The sequence below is a fragment of the Delphinus delphis genome, chromosome 20 (genome assembly GCF_949987515.2).
Source record: "Delphinus delphis chromosome 20, mDelDel1.2, whole genome shotgun sequence".
In the NCBI taxonomy this organism is placed as follows: domain Eukaryota; kingdom Metazoa; phylum Chordata; class Mammalia; order Artiodactyla; family Delphinidae; genus Delphinus; species Delphinus delphis.
Genome location: NC_082702.1, coordinates 31,967,533 through 31,991,424, shown reverse-complemented (window position 1 = coordinate 31,991,424; position 23,892 = coordinate 31,967,533). Strand labels below are relative to the sequence as shown.

At 47.6% G+C, this 23,892-nt stretch overlaps 1 protein-coding gene, 2 non-coding genes and 1 pseudogene across 3 annotated transcripts in view; 2 read left to right on the top strand and 2 right to left on the bottom strand.

The window, feature by feature from the left end:
* LOC132416284 (C-C motif chemokine 22) overlaps window positions 1–21,792 on the bottom strand; it is a 44,932-nt gene extending 23,140 nt beyond the window's left edge. Inside the window, exon 1 of the mRNA XM_059999611.1 lies at window positions 21,664–21,792. Coding sequence (XP_059855594.1) covers window positions 21,664–21,704 — 41 coding nt within the window. The 5' untranslated portion in view covers window positions 21,705–21,792. The remainder of the gene's footprint in view (window positions 1–21,663) is intronic.
* On the top strand, window positions 17,085–17,365 carry LOC132416271 (heat shock factor-binding protein 1 pseudogene; annotated as a pseudogene).
* Window positions 21,793–21,992: 200 nt separating the features above from the next.
* On the top strand, window positions 21,993–22,075 carry TRNAL-CAG (transfer RNA leucine (anticodon CAG)). The gene has a single exon. It is a non-coding gene; the product is annotated as a tRNA-Leu (tRNA).
* Window positions 22,076–22,302: 227 nt separating this feature from the next.
* Window positions 22,303–22,385, bottom strand: TRNAL-CAG (transfer RNA leucine (anticodon CAG)). Its single transcript has one exon. It is a non-coding gene; the product is annotated as a tRNA-Leu (tRNA).
* Between the last annotated feature and the right edge of the window lie 1,507 nt (window positions 22,386–23,892).

The following is a 23,892-nucleotide window of genomic DNA, read 5'->3' as shown; positions in this document are numbered from 1 at the left end:
CTATTGCTTGAAGAGTCCGAGCACCTGGGTCAGTAACACTGGGAGGCCAATATTATTACTCTGATACCAAAACCGGAAAAAGTGATCACAAAAAAGAAAACTAAGGAAAACAAAAACAAACAAACAAAACTAGGAAAACCAACATCCCTTATGAATCTAAATGCAAAAATTCTATTAAATAAAAAATGAGCAAACCAAAATCCAGCAAAATATAAAAAGGATTAACTATGATCGAGTGGAATTTATCTCCGGAATACATGGCTGGTTTAACATACAAAAAACAATCAATGCAATATGCCATATTAATAGAATAAAGGACAAAAACCACATGATCATCTCAATAGACCCAGAAAAAGAATTTGACAAAATCCCATACCCTTTTTTTTTTTTTTTTGCGGTACGTGGGCCTCTCACTGCTGTGGCCTCTCCCGTTGCGGAGCACAGGCTCCGGACGCGCAGGCTCAGCGGCCATGGCTCACGGGCCCAGCCGCTCCGCGGCATGTGGGATCTTCCCGGACTGGGGCACGAACCCGTGTCCCCTGCATCGGCAGGCGGACTCTCAACCACTGCGCCACCAGGGAAGCCCCCATACCCTTTAATGATAAAAAAAATACTCAACTAACTAAAAGTGGAAAGGAACTTCCTCAATCTGATAAAGGGCATCTATGAAAAACCCACAGCCAACACATACGTAATGGTGAAAAACCAAATGCTTTCCCCCTGAGATCCGGAGCAAGACAAGGATTTCTGCTCTAGTCACTTTAAGTCAATATTTTATTGGAGCAACAAAGAGAAATAAGAGGCATCCATACCGAAAGGGAAGAAGTAAACTATCCCTACTTGCATATGTCATGATCCTATGTACAGAAAATTCTCAGGGATTACAAAAACAAAAGCAAAAACAAATAAACAAACAGAACCACAAAACCCTAGTAGAAACAACAGTAGTACAGTTGATTGCAGAGTAGAAGACCAATATACAAAAATCACCTGTATTTCTGTACACTTATGAACAGTTCCATTCACAACAGTATCAAAAGAATAAAATACTTTGGAATAAATTTAACAAATGTGGGGCAAGATTTGAAAACTGAAAATTATGTCTTTGCCAAGAGTAATAGAAATCTAAATAAACAGAGAGACATTCTGTGTATATGGATTGGAAGACTCATTATCTACAGGAAATTCTCTTCTATTTGATCAGCAGATCCAACTCGATCCTTATCAAAGTCCAAGCAAGTGGTGGAGGGATGAACTGGGAGATTGGGATTGACATATATACACTAATATGTATAAAATAGATAACTAATGAGAACCTGCTGTATAGCACAGGGAACTCCACTTTGCTGTACAGTAGAAACTAACACAACATTGTAAAACAACTATACCCCAATTAAAAAATAAAAATCCAAGCAAGTCTTTTTCTTTTCCACAGAGATTGACTAGCTGTTTCTAAAGTTTATATTAAAAGGCAAAGGGCCTTGAATAACAAAAACAATCTTGAAAAAGAATAACAAAGTTAGAGGACATAACTTCCCAATTTCAAAATTTACTATAAACTACAGTAATAAAGAGAATGTGGGGCTGAATAAGGATAGACGTATAGATCAACGACACAGAAATAAACCCTTACATTTACGGTTAATTGATTTGCAACCAAGGAGCCAAGAGACAACGAGATACCTACACACAAAAGAATGAAGTTGGACCCCCTACATCACAACATTCACAAAATTTAACTCAAAATGGATCAGAGACCTAAATGTAGAGTTAAAACTATAAAACTCTTAGGATGAAATCTTTGTGACCTTGGATTAGGCAAAGCTTTTGTCACCGGCAAAGCCGGAAAAATAAGATTGAATCTAGGTGATAAGGTCTAATTTCTTCTGTGCTTAGTCTACTTTCCCTTGCCTGTAGGGGACCAGGTACAGAGGTCTTGCACCTAATACCACGGATTAGAGTTTCCATCGCAGAACCACTAAGCCCAGCACCCCAACTTGGCAGGGCCGTGTGCAGGGACGCTGCACGTGGCACTGCGATCTGGAGCGTGAGCAACATGCCTGCGCCAGACCTGCAAGAACCCCGCCCCCTCTCCACTTGACAAGAACCCTGTAAAGCGGCCCCGCCCACGGCCTTGCTGGAGGGGGGTAGCGCGAACTCGAGAGCCAGAGCTTGCACCTGTCCATTCTTTGATTTGACCAAAGAATAAAACTTTCCTTTGCTTTAAAACCAAACTTGGTCTCGTTCTATTGGTGCAAGCAACACGGGGCAGGAGGACCCTTGTTGAGGCTCGACTCGAAAGGGTCGGCAGCCGTTTCTTAGATGCAACAACAAAAGCGTGATCCATAAAATTTTAAATTAATAAATTGAATTTCATTAAAATGTAAAACTGTATGAATCACCATTAAGAAAATCTAATCACTACATGAAAATATTTGTAAATTACCTATCTGCTTAAAGATGTGTACCCAAAATACAAAGAACCTTTTACAGAACACGACTAAGAACACAAGTAATCCAATTTAAAAATAGGCAAAGGAACTAAATAGACATCTCACCAAAGAAGCTATATGAATATCCAATAAGCATATGATAAGATGTTCTACACTTAGTCATTAGAGAAATGTAAACCACAATAAGATACCATTTCATACCACAAGAATGACTAGAATAAAAAAAAGGATAGGACTTCCCTGGTGGCACAGTGGTTGAGAGTCTGCCTGCCGATGCAGGGGATGTGGGTTCGTGCCCCGGTCCGGGAAGATCCTACATGCCGCGGAGCGGCTGGGCCCGTGAGCCATGGCCGCTGAGCCTGCGCGTCCGGAGCCTGTTGGCTCCGCAACGGGAGAGGCCACAGCAGTGAGAGGCCCGCGTACCGGGGAAAAAAAAAAAAAAAAAAAACTATCCTGGAAACAAACAATCCTAAAATATTTATGGGACTACAAAAGACCTCAAATAGCCAAAACAATCTTGAGAAAGAAGAGCAAAGCTGAAAGCGTTATGATCCTTGATTTCAAACCACATTACAGGGACTTCCCTGGTGGTCCACTGCTTGAGACTCCATGCTTCCACAGCAGGGGGCACGGTTCAATCCCTGGTCAGGGAACTAAGGTCCCACATGCTGCGTGGCCAAAAAATAGCAAAAACAAAAACAAAATAAACACATTAGGAAGAATGAAGTCTTGCCTTAAGGGCCTCATGCTAAGTGAAATAAGTCAGACAGAGAAAGACAAATACTGTTAAATGTCACTTACATGTGGAATTAAAAATAAAAAACAAGTTTATGAATACAGGGAACTGGTTGCCAGAGGAGGCAGGTAGGGGTGGGCAAAATGGGTAAAGGGGGTCAAAAGGTAGAAACTTCCAGTTATAAAATCAAAAGTCATGGGGATCCAATGTACAGCATGACTATAGTTAATAACACTGTATTGCATATTTGAAAGCTGCTAAGAGAGTCAATCAATCTTAAAAGTTCTCGTCACACACACCAAAAAGTTGTAACTATTCATGGTGACAGAAGATGTTAACTAGATTTATTGTGATGATCATTTCACAATATATACAAATATTGAATCATTATGTTCTACACCTGAAATAGAATGCTGTATGTCAATTATACCTCAATAAATTTTTTTAATTTAAAAAATTAGTTTATTATTAAATGTTTAGAGAAGAAAATGTCTCAAATGATTATGGAAAAACATTATTACAATAACATTAAAAAAGAAAAAACAAAAAAATAATTTGCAAGAAAATTGTAGACATCATGACACTCTATTCTTTTTTTTTTAAATACTCAGTAAGTCATGCATGCAATGATTGTATAACAAACCCGTAGCACTATTGTTTCCAAGGCTACCTTGAAGCTGCAAATAGCCTAGCTTTCAAACAGGAAAAGGAGGTATCTTCCTTTCTGAGTCCTTGTGAAGACTCTTCCCACATTAGATTTATATAGATGTTTCTCACAAGCTACGTGAAAGAAATTTTAGGCACAGCGTTCTTTCAGTGAAAGAAAGCTATACTCATTGGGTCATGCATGCAGTGAATTGTATAACAGACCTGTAGCACTATTGTTTTTAAAGCTGCTTTGAAGGTGGGAAAAGCCTAGCTTTCAAACAGGGACAGGATGTATCTTCCTTTCCATCTGCATGTAAAGGTTTCTTCCTGCATTAGAAACATAGATGTTTGTTACACGCTATATGAAAGAAATTTTAGGTAGAGTATTCTTTCAGTGAGAGGAAGTTATACTCAGTGATGACACTACATTCTTAAATATTTCAAACATGTATCTTCTTTCAAGAATAAAGACATTCTATATATATGCAAAAAAAAGGATTTTTTTCTACTGGAATTGCCTTAAATCTATAGATCAATTTGGAGAAATGAGAAGTAGACTCTTTATAATCCTGAGCCTTTCAATCTATGGTCATGGTATATTCCTCCATTCATTTAGCTTTTCTGTAAGTTTTTTTCAAAAATAGTTTGTGGTTTTCAATGAAGAGGTCTTGTACAACTTTTATTAGATTTCTTTCTACGTTTCAAATTATTTATAGTACTGTATAACATTTAAAATTTTCCATTAAAAAGTTTTAATCATCTCATCTTTAAATTTTTTTTTTTTTTTTTTTTTTTTTTTGCGGTACGCGGGCCTCTCACTGTTGTGGCCTCTCCTGCTGCAGAGCACAGGCTCCGGACACGCAGGCTCAGCAGCCATGGCTCACGGGCCCAGACGCTCCACGGCATGTGGGATCTTCCCGGACCGGGGCACGAACCCCGTGTCCCCTGCATCGGCAGGCGGACTCCCAACCACTGCACCACCAGGGAAGCCCTCATCTTTAAATTTAAGTATCTATTTGTATGTTGCTTGTTTATCGAAATGTAATTAACCTTTGTATTAACCTTGGATGCAGAAACCATGCTAAATATCCTTATCAATTCCAAGAGCTAGTGTGTAGATCCTTTTGGAAAGTTCTCTGTACTCAATCATGTCGTGAGTAATGATAGCTTTTTTTTTTCCTTTCTAATTCTTATGCCTTTTATTTCTTGACTTATTGCACTGGCTACCACTCTAGTACAATGTTAAAGAGAAGTGGTGAGAGTGATCTAAATCACTTGCCCAGTATACTATCCTAATTGTAGTAAAAAGGGGAGCTGGGGCTATATGTACATATATGCTTAAAATCTTTGGATCTTTCTGAAAGATATACTAAAAACTGGTAACCTATCACTAAGGCAGCAAGTGTTGGGACCAGGGGTTAAATCTAGAGCCAATGGTAGCCACCCCAGACCTGCCCCAGGCTTGCTCTGGAATGGAGGAATAACCTGTCTCATTAGATTTTAAAACCCACAGAGCAGAATCACAGTCAAATTCTCACACCAGGAAGAGAGGCCCAAATGGGATGCAGGAATGGGGGCTTTCACCGTTGTTTAGAAGGGAAAGTGGCCCAGAGAAAAGACTCTTCCCTCTAACTATGTTTTCTGGGCATTTCATGGTCCTGCTTTCCTAGTGCTTTCTCTTGGGACTTTTCATCAGCACCACAGAAACTCTCAAATCACAAATCAACATTGAAGTTATTGTTGAAGAAACAGGCAAGAGTAGTTACCTCTGGGAAAAGTAACTGGGGGTCAGGGGACAGGGAGAGAGGTTTGTTTTTTACTGTTATACCATGTACGTGTGTTATGGACTGAATGTTTGTGTCCCCCCCAAATTCATATGCTGAAATCTAATCCCCAGTGTGATGTTGGAGGAAGGGCCTTAGGGAGATACTTAGGTCTTGAGGGTGGAGCCCTCATGAATGGGATGAGCGTCCTTATAAGAAGCCTGAAAGCTAGTTCACTCCCTTTTTCCACCATGGGAGGATACAATGAGAAGTCAGCAGTCTACAGCCCGGAAGAGGGTCCTCACCAGGATGGACCATGCTGGCACAATGATCTTGAACTTTCAGCCTCTAAAACTGTAAGAAATAAACTTCTGTTGTTGGTAAGCCACCCGGTTCACATTATTTTGTAACAGCAGCCCAGCTGACTAAGATAACATGTAATACTGATTCAAAAACAAATTTAGTATTTATTTACCTTATAATAAATAACTCAATTAGATGTTAAATCACTCAGTTGAAAAGCCGAATTTTGGGAAAACACCCCTCTCGGAGAGTGTGGGGCTGTCAGCCCCTCTCCCCAAACCCCACTGTGCTTCTGACATGGAGAAGAGAGGGGCACAAAAGCCAAGACTTCCTCGGCTTCTGCGGAACAGCAGTGAGCAGGGGCCACAGCAGGGAGGGATGTGAGGACAGGGTGCCACGGCTGACCTAGGGGGACTGAGCAGCCACAGAAAAAGACACAGAGACCCAGAGAGAAGCTGAACCGCAGAGACGGCAGAGTGCCTGGCACAGAAAACAGGAGTTCCTGTTCCTGAGTGGGGAGGACCCCCAAGGCATCCTTAGAGACACTCCCATCACTTCAAGCCCTGTTTCCTGTGTGTCCCTGTGACATACCCCACCCGAGGAGTCATGAGCATGTCCTGTTCCTCCAAGACACTGGCTCAGGTGGGGCTCTTCCATTGACCCTTGAGTCGTCTTGGGAAGGCGGCTGCCTCTTCCGGCACCACACCCCCCCGCCGGCTGGTCAAGGTGGGCTGGTGACTCCGGAGGCCTCCCGCCTGCCCCAGACTGAACGGCTCCAGACAGCCCCAGTGCTGCCCTGCGCTCCCCCACTCTTCCCCACCCCAGTTGTTTCTGGATATTCCATGTCCCTGCGTGGGAGGCCCAGGCAAATTCTTTCTGTGTTTATGAATGGTCGTAAATCTGTGACATCCCTCCGCAGCTGACCAGTCCCGTAAGAGTTTTCCGGAGCCCTTAGGCAAGAGGGCCCCTGCGTGGGGTTGGGGGGTGTCTCTCTGCTCCATCTGGAGCAGCCCTCCCTTCCTATACTCCCACCTTCCCAGAGGATCCCCTCCTCTCTCATGTCCTAACCCCTGCGGCTGGATCCCAATCGACAGCTGGGACTTTCCAAAAGCTCCACTAGGCCTATTCCCAGAATCTCCGCCTCTCCAGGCCACCCATCAGGGATCTTGAATACTGGGTGAGGTGAGGAGAAGGTTTCTTGGAGCCCCAAAAGCAGAGGAAAGAGCCCTGGACCACCACACTGGAATTCTCCCTGAACCCAATTACCGCGTTGTTAATAGAAGTTGAGAATATGTGCCTCGCTCTCTTTTATGTGGATTAATTTATTTAATCCTCACAAAAACGCTTTGAGATGGGTACTACTGTTTTCCCCATTTTACAGAGAAGGAAACAGGCACCAGGAGTTTAGAATGCTTGCCAAGGTCCACAGCTGTAAGTGACAGAGCCAGGATTCAACCCTAAGTAGTTTGAGCCCAAAATCTCGGCCTTCTAGGCTTCCCTGGTGGCGCAGTTGTTGAGAGTCCGCCTGCCGATGCAGGGGACGCGGGTTCGTGCCCTGGTCCGGGAAGATCCCACATGCCGCGGAGCGGCTGGGCCCATGAGCCATGGCCGCTGAGCCTGCGCGTCCGGAGCCTGTGCTCCGCAACGGGAGAGGCCGCAGCAGTGAGAGGCCCGCGTACCGCAAAAAAAAAAAAAAAAAAAAAAAAAATCTCGGCCTTCAACTCATACATTCTACTGCCTCTCACAGTCCCTGGGCACAATCCCACCTCTGAGCTTTTGGTCATGCTGTTCCCTCCTTCTGGAATGCTTCCTCCCTTCTCCACCTGGCAAAACGTACCCTTCTGTGCCCACGCAAGTGCTTTCCCTGATACATTCCCTCTCCTCCTCTCTCCCCCACTAGACAGAATTGCACGGCATCCTCCTCTGGGCCACCAGGCTGCCACTTCTTTCCACCATGGGGTGGACACGCCACAAGGTCTTTGCCCAGTCGTGACGTCACTCCCCACTGAGCCACGAACATTTCCAGGGAGGGTGTGGGCTTTGTCCATCTTGATGTCGCCAGCCTCGCACACAACAGACCTCTCCAAGAGTTGTTCAGTGTTCCAGACAGGGCTGGCCTCAGCCTCCGACTTTCTGCGGGACTTTGGATAAATCACTGCCCTTCTCTGGTCTCTCTCAGGAGTGAGATTTTTCTCTGTTCCTCAGCTGCTGAACGCCCCATCTCTCCCTGGCAGAGAAATCACCTGGGGACCTTTTCTCCACACTCTATGGGAGAGAAACCAGGAGCTGCTAGTTGGGTCAGCCCGAGGTTCTGGGATCTCAGGCTGGACTTGTCCCAGAGGAAAGTCTGAGTCACCTTCCTGTCTACGGATGGTGCCTGGTTGCTTTCTCTTGGATGATGAAGGTCCAGGAAATGTCCAGACCCCTCCATCCAAACCCCCACTCCTCTTGTCCAGGCCCGAGGAGAAGGGTCATCCAGTTACAGCACCCCACTGATAATAATAACTGTTACTAGGTATCATACAACACCGCCCCCCATTCATTCTCAGTGCTGTGCATTCCCAAGCCTGGGAGGCAGAGCACTGGGATGGTTAGGACAACAGGCTGGGGTCGGGCCAGAGCTCCAGCTCCAGGGCTTCCACACCTTCTGAGCCTCAGTTCCCCCAACTGTAAAATGGGTCAAGTGCCTTTCCTCAATGGGTCGGAGCTATGAAGAAAATATGCGTGAGCCGTACAGTGCCTGGCACGTAGCTACGGCTCAACGCCTGGCTTAGGCCACTGTATGGATCAGAAGATCTGTGAGCAACCTGGGGGCACCTCCCTGCCCCCGGCACCCTGTACATGATAAATATCCAAAAGAGCGAAGGAAATGTTCCCTTTTCTGCTCTGCCCTGGTGGCTGTGTGCCTTTGGGCACTCTGCTTTTCCTCTCTGGGCCCAGCTTCTTTGGGGGTTGACGTGAAGCTGTCTAGGCTTACACTTGAATATCAACACCCAAGGGAGTGGTAGGTCACATTAGGGACCGTGCGGTCGGCAGAGTCCGCCTCGTATGATTTCTGTCTCCAATGCTAACTAGCTGTGTAACACAGGGTACTTCCTTGACCTCCCTAAGTCTCAGTTTCCTTATCTGTAAAATGCGTAAAATGTGTCCAGTTTCTCCCTTCCCCTCAGTGTTGTTTTGAAACTTCAGTGCATGAAGACTGCTTGGCACAGACCCGGAACATTGTAAATGCTCAATTAATTAAAGATGATTTGAGTGAAAGGAGGAAGTGGTGGGGACCGGGGAAGGATGGTTGTAAATCACGAGTTGTGGGAACCTAGAAAGGCAGCAACAAATTCCAGCTGGTGAGGCGTAGAGAGGAGCTCCTTGGGGAAGATGAACCCGGAGGCCCAGAGAGGGAAGGTGACCTACCCAATGCTACACAGCTGTTGTGGCAGTACTGGAAGGGGGCTCAGTAGATTTGGTCCCAGTTTGGGCTGGGAGGCAGCGATCTGTGACAGGGGCAGGCATTGTCTCGCAGATGACCCCCGGGGAAGGCGGGTGCTGTTTTCTAGTGTGTACTTGGGAAGCTGTGATTTCCTCTCTTCCTTCTGAGAACCAAGGGCTGTTAAACAAATCTTGGTCTAAGCTCTATTTCGCTCAGTGAATTTGTTTAAAATAATATCTCTGAGTGGAAACAGTTCATCCCTGACGATTTCACCCTCCAACTTGAGGAACACTCCCCAGACTGTGAGGCAAGACGGGGTTCTAGAGCTCTCTGGGCCTCAGTTTCCCCTTCTGTAAAATGACCAGATTCTATAGGCATTCGTGTACTCTTGCAAACAACCACCAAGATATATTGTTAAATGCTGGGGTCAGGGGGGGAACGGAGCAGAGTGTAAAGGAAACCACAGCATCGGGAGGGGAAGGAGAGGAAATACCTATATGTATCTGCTTGTATGTGCAAAGATGTCCCGGAGGGCTGCATGAGGAACTGGGAACAGGGGTTGCCTCTGGGGAAGAAAACTGGGGTCAGGGATGAGAGGAAAGTGTTTCACTGCTTATTCTTTTGTACCTTTTGAAAGTCAAATTATGTAAATGTAATGCCTGTTAAAAAAATGTTTAAATATGCAATGTGAAGAAAAAATTAAGTTTTGGAAGTCAGCGTTTCGGGATTTTTAAAAATTATGTAACAGAGGGCTTCCCTGGTGGCGCAGCGGTTGAGAATCCGCCTGCTAATGCAGGGGACACGGGTTCGAGCTGTGGTCTGGGAAGATCTCACGTGCCGCGGAGCGACTGGGCTCGTGAGCCACAACTACTGAGCCTGCGCATCTGGAGCCTGTGCTCCGCAACAAGAGAGGCTGTGACAGTGAGAGGCCCCCACACCGTGATGAAGAGTGGTCCCCGCTCGCCGCAACTAGTGAAAGCCCTCGCACAGAAACGAAGACCCTACACAGCCAAATATAAATAAATAAAATTTTTAAAAAATTATATAACAGTGACTGCAGTTTTTATTTCCTTTTCACATGCTAAGCTTTGAAGAAGAAAATCCCTAGTGGCAGGCTCTCTGGCCAGAGACTTCCTGATACCAGCGACAGGAGGAAGCAGGAGAACAAAGAGGAAAAAAGGATATGGTTCCAAAATTCAAACCTTACTTTGAAAGGTACAAAATGGAAAGTGAAATCCTTCCCTTTCCCTCCCCAGACATAACCTCTGATAATAGCTTTTTGTGATTCATTGTGGGGAGGCGGGGGACCTAAAAAAATAAAAATAAAAGGAGGGAAAAGAAAACAGACATTGTGAAAGGCAAGTTTCCATTTAATTTAACCCTTAAGTCTGTTTCTACATGTGATTTTGTCCTGTTTCTCTGGGCACCGGGGTGGGCCCCACTCTTCTTGGCCAAGAATGCAAGTCGGGAGGCTTCCCAGAAGCAGCATTCCTGTCTTCTCCAAGTTAGGCAGTGACATCCCTAGCTGGCTCCTGGGGAGAGGGAGACCACCCAGAGCCTGCCTGGTCTGAGGATCTGACCCTGGCAAATAACCTCACACCCAGCCATGTCCACCATGGTCATCTGTCCGCAGAACAACAAGCATCACCCCAGCCAGACTGAGAAAGGTGGTAAAGGTTTCCAGAGCACAGATGCCTTTTCCTAACATCTCCACCATAAAAATCATACATGCTCTTGGTAAGAAATTCCAAGAGCACAGAGAATGGAACCTCTTTTCTCATTTCCTCTCCCCAGAGGGAGCTGAGTTACCTTGGCCCAGAGTGGTCTGTAGGTCAGCCCTGGGAGGCAGTGAGGGTAATGATGCCCATTCTACAGATGAGGAAACTGAGGCTTGGAAAGAAGGAGAGACTATTGAGGACACAGCTGAAAGGTGGCGAAGTTGGGATTTGAACTTGGCTCTCCTGCCCCCAAGTCTTCAAATTTCCACAAGCTTCCAATGGTGTAAGCGCTAAATGGCTCCATCCCGAGTTTATAGTGCTTCTTTGCCCCATCTCTTGTCACGCATACACACAAAACACATTCACACACAGCACACACACATGACTAACTCAGCCACACAAAAATGCCCCAGATACATATACATACACTGGCCCGGTGGGGTGCCCACACTCCCTTAGACACACAGCCATCTCTAAACCAGCATACACATTCACACATTTAATCATACATGTGCACACCTCAGACACATATACATCCTCACTCCCAGAGACACACGCTTCTACACACCCACAGACACAGACACTAGGACATGCCCTGTTGCCACCCAACTCCCCTCATACCCTCTGTCAGAGCCTCCCCCTCAGAGAGGCCACAGTCCCCTTCTCAGCTGAGCTGTCCACAGAAGTTCTGCCCTCTCTGCCCAGCTGAATTCCAGCTGCTGTCTTCTAGACCACATTTTGTGCCAGCGGATGTCACTTGTCCCCAGCCACAGCTGGGCCCCCCACCTCCCCACCCTTCCCCTCTGGCCAAGATTCCAAGGCAGCAGAATTCTAAGGCTCCTGTTCTCCGCTTGCAGCCCCGGTGCCTCATGGAATTTTGGTGAAGAACCTCGCGGTTCACCACTCCCACCTCCTGAGGTTTACATGCACACATATCTTGAAGGGGACCTCGGCTGGGAGATAAAAACCCCAACCCTAGGTGGAAGCCCAGCCCTAACCCTCACTCCAACCCCGGTGATCTTCATCTTCTCCAGCTGCTCCATTTGTAGAATGTTTCCAAATCCCTTGCCTCAGTTTCCCCCAATAGTCCTCATGCAATAAGGAAGAACCTTTGTATTCGAAGTTAATCACCAAAGGGATGTTGCCTATAAGCTTAAAGTATACACAATGGCCCACCTCTGGGAACCCTGCCTCCCAGAAAATGAGTGGTAAGCTGAAGTACCTTTGTTTAGCTCGCAGGAACCATCCTGACCAGGTCCACCTGTGAATGACTGCAGGGAGGGAGAAATTACCACCACCCCTCCAGAGTCTGGCTGGAACCAGGGCTTTACCCCTTCCCCTTTTGTATAAAAGAAGCCTGAGTTCTAACTTGAGGAAGATGGTTCTTTGGGACACTAGTCCACAACTTCTCCATCTGCTGGCTTTCCAAATAAAGTCATTATCCCTTCCCCCAACAGCTCGTCTCTTAATTTATTGGCCTGTCATGTGGTGAGCAGTATGATGAGCTCAGGCTCAGTAACACGCAAGAGGATGGAAACATGTACGTTCAGTCTGACTCGAAGCTCTCCTATAAATGTGGCTTCTTAACGCACCAGAGCCTGGGATGAACCTCATGAAAACGCCCTCCTACTCCCACACCTACTTGGGGTCCTCAGGGCTGGGGCAGAGTGGGCACTCAGCCAGGAGGCTGAGTAGGAAGGTGGAGAGAGGAAGGTTCCTCTCTTCTGCAGCCTGACGTTAACTGGGAGAGACCTGTGTCCCTTGAAATGTAATTTCGAAGATTCGAGCACAAGAACTGAGATCCTTATTTGGGGTGCTAAATAAGGGGGGGTTAAACTCTGAATTTAGGATTTATTTGCTCAATTAACAAGTATTTCCAGGGTGCCTACCTACAAGATGCCAGGCGCTGGGGATCAATGGTGATTCTCAGTGGCCTGAGAATCTCACACACACACACACACACACACACACACACTCACGTGTGCCATGCTGAGGGCTCTGGTGCAGACGGGGGAGCTGACCCAGGCTGGAGGCCAGCTTCCCCAGGAAGGGGTTGTCCAATAGACAGCTAAGGGCTGTAAAGATGCGGAGCCCTTCAGCAACACAAACGTTTTGTGACCGCCTGACCTAGAAAAATATTGCATCAGACTGTGTCTCATTTTTGTGGGGAGCTTGATAAACTAAGATACTTGCTCTATATCTCTGTGGAAACCTTTGGAGAACAAACGAGACATCAGTAATGCTCTTTTTTTCAGAATGAAAAGTAATGTTCAGGGCTTTTTTTCTTTTGCATTGCAAAAGGTGAATTGGGGGGACATGGCTCCCCCAGGATGTCTCTGGCTGGGGGACAGAGCACCCTGATTTTGTACTACTCAGTGATGCCCTACTGGGACTCAGTGAGTCCACCTGTCACTTTTCCAGGCCCCTGCTGGCATGTCCTCTGTTGAGGTCCAAGGACATGAGTATGTTTTCTAGGAGCTGGATGCCAGCAGGCACAGAAAAGGACTGCAGGAAACAGGCCTAGAGAAAACCGAAAGCATTAGGCGTAATCGAAAGATCAGAGGGAAACTGGGAGCTATTTGAGGATGAGAGAATTTCCAAAGGAAATGCTGAAACTCTGAGTGGCTCCATGCTGGTGGGAAAGGCCTGCAGATTCTGCTCCTGTCCCTCCCCAGAATTAGGGCCCTTCTCTCCCTCCTTGGAAGTCCCAGTTTGATGGGCAAAATTGACGGCCCATCTTTTTTTTTTTTTTTAATCTTTCGGCCACGCTGCACAGTATGTGGGATCTTAGCTCCCTGACCAGAGATGGAACCCACACCCCCTGCATTGGCAGTGGGGAGTCTTAACCGCTGGACCACCAGGAAATTCCCTTGACGGCCCATCTTAACCCTCAAGGCTCCCTATCCCACCCTCGTTTCTCCTGAGACCCCTCTCCTGTTAGTCCCACGTTCAGGCCTTTGCTCATGCTGTGCCCTGACCTGGAATGCCTTCCCCTTCCTCTCAACCCCTGCAAAGCTAGACCTAATCTTTTGTGCCCACCTTCTTCAGGAAGCCTTCTCCTCCTTGGTATCTTTGGAGTTTTTTTTGTTTGTTTGGTACGCGGGCCTCTCACTGTTTGTGGCCTCTCCCGTCGCGGAGCACAGGCTCCGGACGCGCAGGCTCAGCGGCCATGGCTCACGGGCCCAGCCGCTCCGCGGCATGTAGGATCTTCCCAGACCGGGGCACGAACCCGCGTCCCCTGCATCGGCAGGCGGACTCTCAGCCACTGCGCCAGCAGGAAAGCCCCTCCTCCTCGGTATCTTTGGAGTGCTTTTCTGGTGGGGATGCCTCATTATTTGCGTAGGCTCTGATCTCTTGCTTCCTGATATTTTACAGGTGGGTCATCAAGGCCAGCACTGTCCAACAGAAGCATAACACAAGCCACATACACAAGTAAAATTTTCTACTAGCAACATCGAAAAAGAAAATAGAAACAGATGACATTCATTTTAACAATATGTTTTAACACAACATAGCCAAAGTATTATCACTTTAACATATCAATATTAAAAGTTAATAAGAAAATAGAGTTGACCCTTGAACGACATGGAGGTTAGGGGTGCTGACCTTCCCCACGGTCAAAAATCCGTGTATAGGGCTTCCCTGGTGGCGCAGTGGTTGAGAGTCCGCCTGCCGATGCAGGGGACGCGGGTTTGTGACCCGGTCCGGGAAGATCCCACATGCCGCGGAGCGGCTGGGCCCGTGAGCCATGGCAGCTGAGCCTGCGCGTCCGGAGGCTGTGTTCCACAACGGGAGAGGCCACAACAGTGAGAGGCCCGCGTACCGCAAAAAAAAAAAAATCCGTGTATAAATTAGTCTGCCCTCTGCACCTGAGGTTCCTCCATATCCGTGGTTCCTCCCTACCTGCGGTGCAGCATGCGTGGATGGATTCAGCCAACTGCAGACTGTGTAGTACTGTAGTACTTACTGCTGAAAAAATCCACACGTAAGGGACCCACACCGTTTGAACCCTTATTCTCTAAGGGTCAATCGTAGTTTACATCTTTATTTTCATACTTTCTTTGAAATCTAGTTTGTATGTGACACGTGATCTGTCTCAATTCAGTGTAGCCACATTTCAAATGCTCACTAGTCAGCTCCTGACTACCGTGTAAGCCAGCACAGATCTAGGCCATATTAGTCTTTGGGTCACAGGTGACAGAAGTTCACATTTAACTGGCTTAAGTGCAAAAGGGCATTGGCTCATGAAACTGAAAAGACCAGGGGCGGATGGTTTCAGGCACAACTAAATCCAAGTGTTCGAATAATATCGATGTCAATAGAGTTCTGACTTTCTGTCTTTTCCAGCTCTTCTCAAGCAGGCTCTGGATGGCATAGCAATGAGAGCCACCACCAGCCTCAGACTTTACCGGCTCAGCCAGCTGAGCCCAACACCCACTTTCTCTTCTCCAAGAGTTCCCTCTTGCCAGACTCTCATTGGACCAACTGGAATCATGTGTTCATTTCTGAACCAATCACTGTGTAGCTAGGTGAATGGAACTAACTGATTGGTCAGACCTGAGTCACAAGCCTATTTCCCCCCAACGTGGTAGGAGAGTAGAGTCCACTTCACGTGACCTGCCTGGACAGAGAGTGGGGTAGGGGTTGTTTCCAATGGAAAATCAGGGGGCTGGTACCAGAAGAGCGGGGTGGGGAGCGGGAGAGGGAGGGGTGAGTGGTGGGAGTGGGAGGTGGCCAGAGCAGGGGTGGGATTGAATCAGAAGGGGCTCCCAAAGAGTAGTGGAGCATCAGGTCAAAGAGGAAAGCCATAATGTGGTCCTGCGGAAATGTTTAACATCTTTAATGACTTGCATCGCACCTGCCCATGACGACGGACGACAACCTTTGTGCTGGAGCCAGCCGGTAGGTTGGTGGACTGCAGGAATCGGGAGTGGGGAGGGGCCAGGGTGGCGGTGGGACTCAGGGCAGCCCTGTTTAGCAATTGGTACAGCAGTACTTTACTCCGTCGACAGGGCTGTGGTCACAGGGAGGGAACCAGGGTAATAACCTGAGTTATCCCTAGACCTCAGACGCCACGTCCCGCTTCACTCCTGCACTGAGTACTCAGCCCACCCTGAGAGAAAGCCCTGGGCTTGTGGAGCCCTAAGCAGAACACCAAAACGTTTTAGCCAAAAGAGGCAGAGCAGATGGGGCCTGCGAGAGGTCTGGAGGTCCCTGAGCCCCAGATGGACAAAAGGAACTGATGTGTCAATGCAGAGAGCTGGGCGTGTGAGTCTGAGCTGAAGCCTCAGGGGAAGGCAAGGGGTCATAAATGGTCTCACCTGAGGAAGCTTCCTGAGCTCCACCTGAGACAGACAGAAAACTGACTTGAAGAGCCCAGGGAATTGACCCGCCCATCCGTCCATCCATCCATTTGTCTGTTCATCCACTCATGCAGTACTTATGTATCAAGTTCCTGCTACGTGACAGGTACTGTACTATCTGCTGGGAATACCTGGTGAACAAGATGGCCACGGTTCCTGACTTCACAAGAGCACAGAGCCTAGTGGGAGAGAAACGTGATCATCAAATAAGCCAGTGAATAAGCACAGTAACTTTGCATCTGTCAGAAGGAGGCCAGATTGAAAGTGAGTGGGAGGTGGGGTGAGGGGCTATTTTCACCCTGGGTCTGACCTGGGGATGATGAAAGGAGCCAGCCCTGCATGAGCTGGGGGAAGATGGCTCTGCATGGAGGAAACAGAAAGCGAAAAGGCCCCGAGGAGGAATGTGCTTTGTGGATTGAAGGAACAGAAAGATGTGGGCAGGGAGCTGGAAGTGGGAGATGAGGCTGGAGAGGGGAGCAAAGCTGGCTCAAAGGGGGCAGTCAGGATATTACGGTTGTCGGGATGGCCCTATAGACACTACTTCTGCAAAGTCAGTTTGACAGGTGGGCACTTGCTCCACAATATTCAGCAGGTGCAAGAAATGGTACACTGGGGACAAACAGCAATGTAGGTGATGGTGTGAGACAGCACCGTCAAGCTGGGAACTGGGGAGATGGCCAAGACTGACCCCAAGGCCGTGCAGGATCTCACTTCGGTGGTGCAGACACCCCTGCAACAGATGCAAGATAAATTTCAGACCATGTCCGACCAGATCATTGGAAGAATTGATGACATGAGCAGTCGCATGGATGACCTGGAGAAAAATATCACAGACCTCATGACACAGGCTGGGGTGGAAGAGCTGGATGGTGAAAACAAGATCCCTGCCACACAGAAGAGCTGAAGGTTGCTCATCTGCACTGGAATCTGGAACAACCTTTTTACAAGCCAAGAGAAGACGATGGTCTACTACTGTGTGTCGACAGGTTTTATATTATAAAGTGTGCATTCTTCTTACCATATACTATAGAGTTAATTTATAGAGTGATTTCCCTCCCGTGCCCCCCACGTTTCCTGAACACGGTAACTTCATATCTTGGACCTTGGTCAGTTGTGCTATTAAACACGAATACTTTGGCAGTTCCTGGGGGGGAAAAAGGAAGAAATGGTACATTGCTTTATTTTTCTAGGCTAACATTTAAAGCATTTATTCTATTCCAGGAACTCTAAATGTTGAGCGTGTATTAACTCTTCAATCTATACAACCCTTTGAGGCAGAAACTATTCCTAAATTCATTTTACAGATTGGGAAACTGAGGAACAGAGGGACAGAGAGGCTAAGTAACTCCCGATGGTCACAGAACTAGCAGAAACAAGATTTCAACTCAGGTGTTTCCAGAATCCACACACTGAGATGCTCAGCCATGCTGCCTCAAGTCAAAATTGCCTCTACACCTCTTGCTTATCAGAGTGGCGTGCTACAGAGTCTCCCCCATTCCTGGGGTTCTCTTTCTAGGGTGATCAAAGGCCTTGGGGGCATGATAAAAAGTCTACAGAACTTGGAAGTGAGCTTCTGGCCTTTGGTCCATTCTGGTCACCACTGTCCACATGATCCATTCAAAATCAGGGAACTGGGTTGCCCAACTCTCCACACCAAGGGGGGATCTGAGGTCTTTGGCTCTGGCTCCAGAGGGACCAAGCAGTTCCTATCCCACCCCATCAGAGATCCACACCTGCTTCATCCGCTTCACCCCTGAGGTCCCCCCTCAGTGCATCAGGATGCCCAAACCAGGCCTTGGCAGGGATCCACTACTGGCGCCTGATGGCTTCTGTCCCTGAACCTTGGCCAAGGAAATCAGAGCCTGAGGCACAAAAGCTTGGCCTTGCCACTTGGACTGGCTTGCTGGGAAAAGCCTACCCTTTCTTTTAAGTCTCCTCCAATAATGAAAACAGAACTAAAATTAACGTCTCCAAATCCAGTGTGCCACCTTAGTTGGCAAGCCCTCATGGCTTTTGCTTTTAAAAAGAAACAATGTAAATAAAGTACCTGTCACAGTTCTAGGCTCAGAATAGTCCTAGGCTCAGAATAGTTCTCAAGAAGGAGTATTGAAAAAAAGTATTAAGCCAGAAAAATCAGGTTCCACTTATCATGTGTGTGACTCTGGGTAAGTTACTTTGGCCTCTCTGAGCCTCATTTTCCTCATCTGTAAATGGAGGTAATGATATTCGGTGTTGTGGTGATGTTATGAACATTAAGTGAAATAATGGATGTAAAGGAGGCATTTGCTAAAACTCAGCTTCCTGCCACTCTTTTCCCAAGCAGAGGTGGGTATGTGTGCCAAGGTCACAGGGATGCTAGGATTCCCCCTTTCAGGCCCCTGGGCTGGCTGAGCACCAGGTCCCCACAGGGACTGACTCCATCTGTCCCTATTAGGGCTGAGCAGTTCCGTGCCGGGACTTCCCCAGTTGCTGGTAGACTTTCCAGGCTGAGCTCAGGGGACTTTCCTCTTCCAACCTGGACAAATGCCCAGAGTGGAAAATGAGTGAGGTCTGTCCCTCGAGGATCCATCGTTGGTGTCTAGGCTGCTGATAAGGGGGAAATGGAACAAACAGGAATAGTGGTCCTTTCCCATTTTTGGTCTTGGGGGTCTGAAGCTGGAATGGGATCCCGAAATGGCTTCCTCCACGCCACAGATCTGGCACCTGAAAGGTGTCAGGGGAGGACAGCTGACCATCCACCCAAACGCAGGAGGTAGGGCTGAGTGGGGCCTCAGCACCTCCATCCAATGAGCACTTTCTCCCAGCCAGGCCAGGAGGGGAGCAGGCAGAGAGGGTCTGGCTTGGGCTCCAGCTCTGGGCTTGCCACGGTTTTCTTACCTCTAAAACGATGCGCCCATAGAAAGGTTGGTGGTGTACGGCATGAGGGGAGGGTTCCAGAGGTGGAGAGCACAGGGCTTCTGCCCCAAAGAGGATGTTGGCAAATCACTCAGCCTGTGTGAGCCTGAGCTCCCCGGAGTAGGAGTAGGAAGCAGCTCCTGCCCACAGCACTGATCTCAAAGGGCAGTTGTGAGCATCGGATAACCTCTATGATCTTGGTGACTTTCTGTTGCATCCCTGCATCCCCTCTCTCCACATTCACGCGCACACACACACACACACACACATCCCCCAGCCACATCCTGAATCTTGAAGTTGACCACCTTTTGCATCTCCACTTCCCTGGTCCAGCCACCATCATCTCTCATCCTCCTTTCCATGGCCTTCTCCCTGGACTCTTGATTTTTCTCTTGCCTCTCATGTCCTTTCTCCTACAGCAGCCAAAGGGATCATTTTGAAAGGCCAACTGAATCATGTCACTCGCCTGCTTTTAAACACTCCAGTGACTCCAACACACACAGAAGAAAAGCCAAACTCCTCTTCCTGGCATCCCAGCCATGTGTGAAATGGACTTCAGCCTCCTGCCACCCATACCCTTGCCCCATTGGCCTTGCTGCCCCTCCAACAGACCGCAGCCCCTCCCTGACTCAGGACCTTTGCACTGGCTATGCCTCCCACCTGGAACACTGCTACTCCCGGCTTTGACTGTACTCGTCTCTCCCTTTGGAACTCATTGTCACCTCCTCTGAGAGTGGCCCTCCCTGACCACCCTTCCTATGAGAGCCCCTAGTCACTCTTTTTTTTTCTTTTCATACATCTTTATTGGAGTATAATTGCTTTACAATGTTGTGTTAGTTTCTGCTGTACAACAAAGTGAATCAGCTATAAGATATATCCCCATAACCCCATCTCCCCTCCCTATCGCACCCCTCTAGGTCATCACAAAGCACTGAGCTGTAGCTATCTGTTTTACATTTGGTAGTGTATATATGTCAGTGCTACTCTCTCACTTCGTCCCAGCTTCCCCTTCCCCCACTGTGTCCTCAAGTCCGTTCTCTACGTCTGTATCTTTATTCTTGCCCTGCCACTAGGTCCATCAGTACCATTTTTTATGGTGGGAGCCCCTAGTCACTTTTTTTTTTTTTGGTGGGGAGGCTGCGTTGGGTCTTTGTTGCTGCACAGGCTTTCTCTAGTTGTGGTGAGCGGGGAGCTACTCTTCACTGGGGTGCGCGGGCTTCTCATTTCAGTGGCGCCTCTTATTGGGGACCACAGGCTCTAGGTGCGCAGGCTTCAGCAGTTGCAGCACGTGGGCCCTAGAGCGCTTGGGCTTCAATAGTAGCATCATGCGAACTCAGTAGTTGTGGCTCATGGGCTCCGCCGCATGTGGGATCTTCCTCGACCAGTGATCGAACCCATGTTCCCTGCATTGGCAGGCAGATTTTAACCACTGCGCCACCAGGGAAGTCCCCCTAGTCACCCTTGATCACTATTAAAAGAGACTTTTTTTAAGGTAAAATCGTGATTCTCACATAATTATAAAATGAACACAAGTCAAAGATTTCATCTAACTCAGTAATTTGTGGGGAAACCAGTAAGATGTTACAACCGACTCAAAGGACATACATATATTTGCAATCACAGATGGATTTATAATACAGATGTAAAAATGGTCAATATCCACAGGGCAGTAATTAATTGCATTCCACTCCAACAAAATCCACTTGCATTTCCGTGAATAAGAATCATTTGTATATAGAAGTAATGAAAGGTGCAGGCCCTTGAGAATCAGCCAGCCAGGACTGGTGCCCCAAACAGGACACCCAGTTATCTTTCTTGGCCTATTTCAAAGTCTCTTGCAAGTTTCCTGGCAACCTCTTTCTTGCACTTAGCAGAACCTTTAACCTTTTCTTTCTTTTTCTTTCTTTCTTTTTTTTTTTTTTTTGCCATTTTACCTTTCACGTATTTCTTATCTTTCTCCCTTCGCCCCAGGCTTGAATGTGTCTTAAGGGCGGAAATTCTGTTTTGTATGCAAGCCTCCCCGAAATCCCGTGGAGAAAGGTACCCTCGCGACCTGAGGTCTTCTGGTCCCTGGGCAGAGCCAGCGCGTGGGTAAGTCTGGGGCTAGGGAGGAGACGTGAATCACGAAATGACGCACTGCGGGAAGGAGGAGGCGAGGGACGGATTAATCCGGGGACGTTCCCTGCACGCCAACTGTGTGCCAAGCAAGGTTTGCGAACTAGGAACACGGTCAGGAAAAAGGGTGGATCCGGCTGTGCCGCTGCAGGACTCGGTGTAACCTGGAGCCTGAGTGAATGAGTTAAACACACATCGGAACAGGCAAGAGGGCATGTATGCAGAAATGCAAGGGTACTTACAGATATGCAAGAATCAAAGCTGATGTGATTAGTAAATGCATGAATGCAGAATGAATGCCTGTCGGCGGCACGAACGCACACGGGTCGAAGTAATAGTCCTCGGTCTCTCCGCCGTTCAGTGTCCACCACACCGCGCGCGCCCTCTGCCGCTGCCCAGGCGCCTAGTTCTGCACCTTCTCGTTCCGTCTCGCTCCTCCCCTTCGAGTCAACGCCAGTATCTAGCTCCTCCCAACGCAGGGAGGAGAACAAGACAGTTCCCGTGGTTCGGTACGCATGCGCACACTAGAGCCAATTTTGAAGGGGATGGCTCGGAGAAAAGTATGCCAGTAGTCAGGATGGCCGAGCGGTCTAAGGCGCTGCGTTCAGGTCGCAGTCTCCCCTGGAGGCGTGGGTTCGAATCCCACTTCTGACAAATCTACAGTTTTCTTTCTTTTTTTTTTTGCTTTTCACGTAAAGTGGCACATCAAATAGGTAATACTATTAATCTTTTTACGAAACAAGTATTTCCTTCTTAAAAGGTGTTTTTTTTCTTAATGATATTTATTTGACTTTTGGAATGTAAAAGAGAAAGATCCGATCTGAAACCGCAAAGGCACTCTCCTTAGACCCTGGAACAGGAAAAGAGAAAAAGGAGAAGATTGTCAGAAGTGGGATTCGAACCCACGCCTCCAGGGGAGACTGCGACCTGAACGCAGCGCCTTAGACCGCTCGGCCATCCTGACTCTTGCAAGCGTCTTTGTGGCATCTTTTTTAGTGCACTGTATGGTGCGACGCGGCTTGGGAATTATCCAAATAATTTTGAGGTCCCTGGTAGCTCCAGATCCAACCACACAGCCCCTCGTCATCCGCAATCAATAACCACCCGCGTTGCCAAGATTTACCGTTATCCTTAATCTGGTTCAGTCTTTTTACGACTTACATGTTTTAAATGGAAACACTAGCCTGAACTGAAAATGAAAATTAGTTTCTCTTGCCATCAATAGAAAATAACTATAAAAATAAATACTATGGAAATGAAACTATATTATTAAATTCTAGTCACTTGCCAACGCTCGGAACCTGAAGTTTTGACATTATTTTTAATGACAAATACTATCGAAAGGGTCGAGACTATTGTTGAGCCCCTGGGGGAAGTGAGTAGGGGGTCTACATGATTCTTTTTGGAAGGGGGTGTGCTCGGTTATGGACTTTGCCATGGGCTCCTCCATGGATGGGAAGACACGGGCAATGGGATCCCATTCCACAAGTGTTTAGCTGAAGTCTCATCAAGAGAAAGTTGGCTTTTATACCTTTTTGTAAACTGGCCAAGGACAAAGCTGGAGGATGTTAAACGTGGAGGAGAGATAATTTATGTCTATAAAAGCCTCATGTGTACAAGGGATTTAGATTGTGTCTGTTGATCCTTGCTCCAAGAACTGGGGCTTGAGGTGGGCATGCAATGGGTGGGAGGTTACCACGGAGGAAGGTTTCCACAGAAGAAAGAGCTTGCTGGAAAGAAAACAGGGTGCCTGTGTAGATAGTGATATCCCCATCATTGGAGGCATTCAAGACGAGGCTGGACATTCACTGGCAGAAAAACTGGTAAAGGGATTTGACAGTGCCTGTTTCTTATTGCTGCTGTAACAAATTACTACTAACTTAGAGACTTAAAACCACACCATTTATTATCTTATAGTTCTGGAGGTCAACACTGTGTTCCTTCTGGAGTCTCTAGGGGATATCCATTTCCTTTCCTTTTCCAGCTTCTAAAGACCACCACATTCCTTGGCTCATATCCCCACATCACTCCACCTTCTGCTTCTGTCTTCACGATGCCTTCTCTGACTCTGACCCTCCTGTCTAACCTCTTATTCTCACTTAACGCAAGTTTGTGTGCCCAAAGCACAGTGAGGCCAAACACACCTGAACATCAGAGTTTGGAGCAGAGAAAGACTTATTGCCAGGGCCATGCAAGGAGAACGGGTGGCTTGTGCTCAAAAGGCCGGAACTCCCCCATGGGTTTCAGGGAAGAAGGTTTTATACGGAAATTTGGGAGGCGGGGGGGAGGGCTGCAGGGTGTGTAACCTTCCTTTAGTTGGCGGTGAGGTAACAGTGTGGTGTTCTAAGAATCTCAATCATCAGCCTTCCGGTTCCACCCAGTCTGGGGTCCCAGTGCTTGTACTGAGCCTGAAGTTACCATCCTCTACCTGGGCAGGGGCCTTAGTTCCTATAGAAGAACTCAGAGATGTA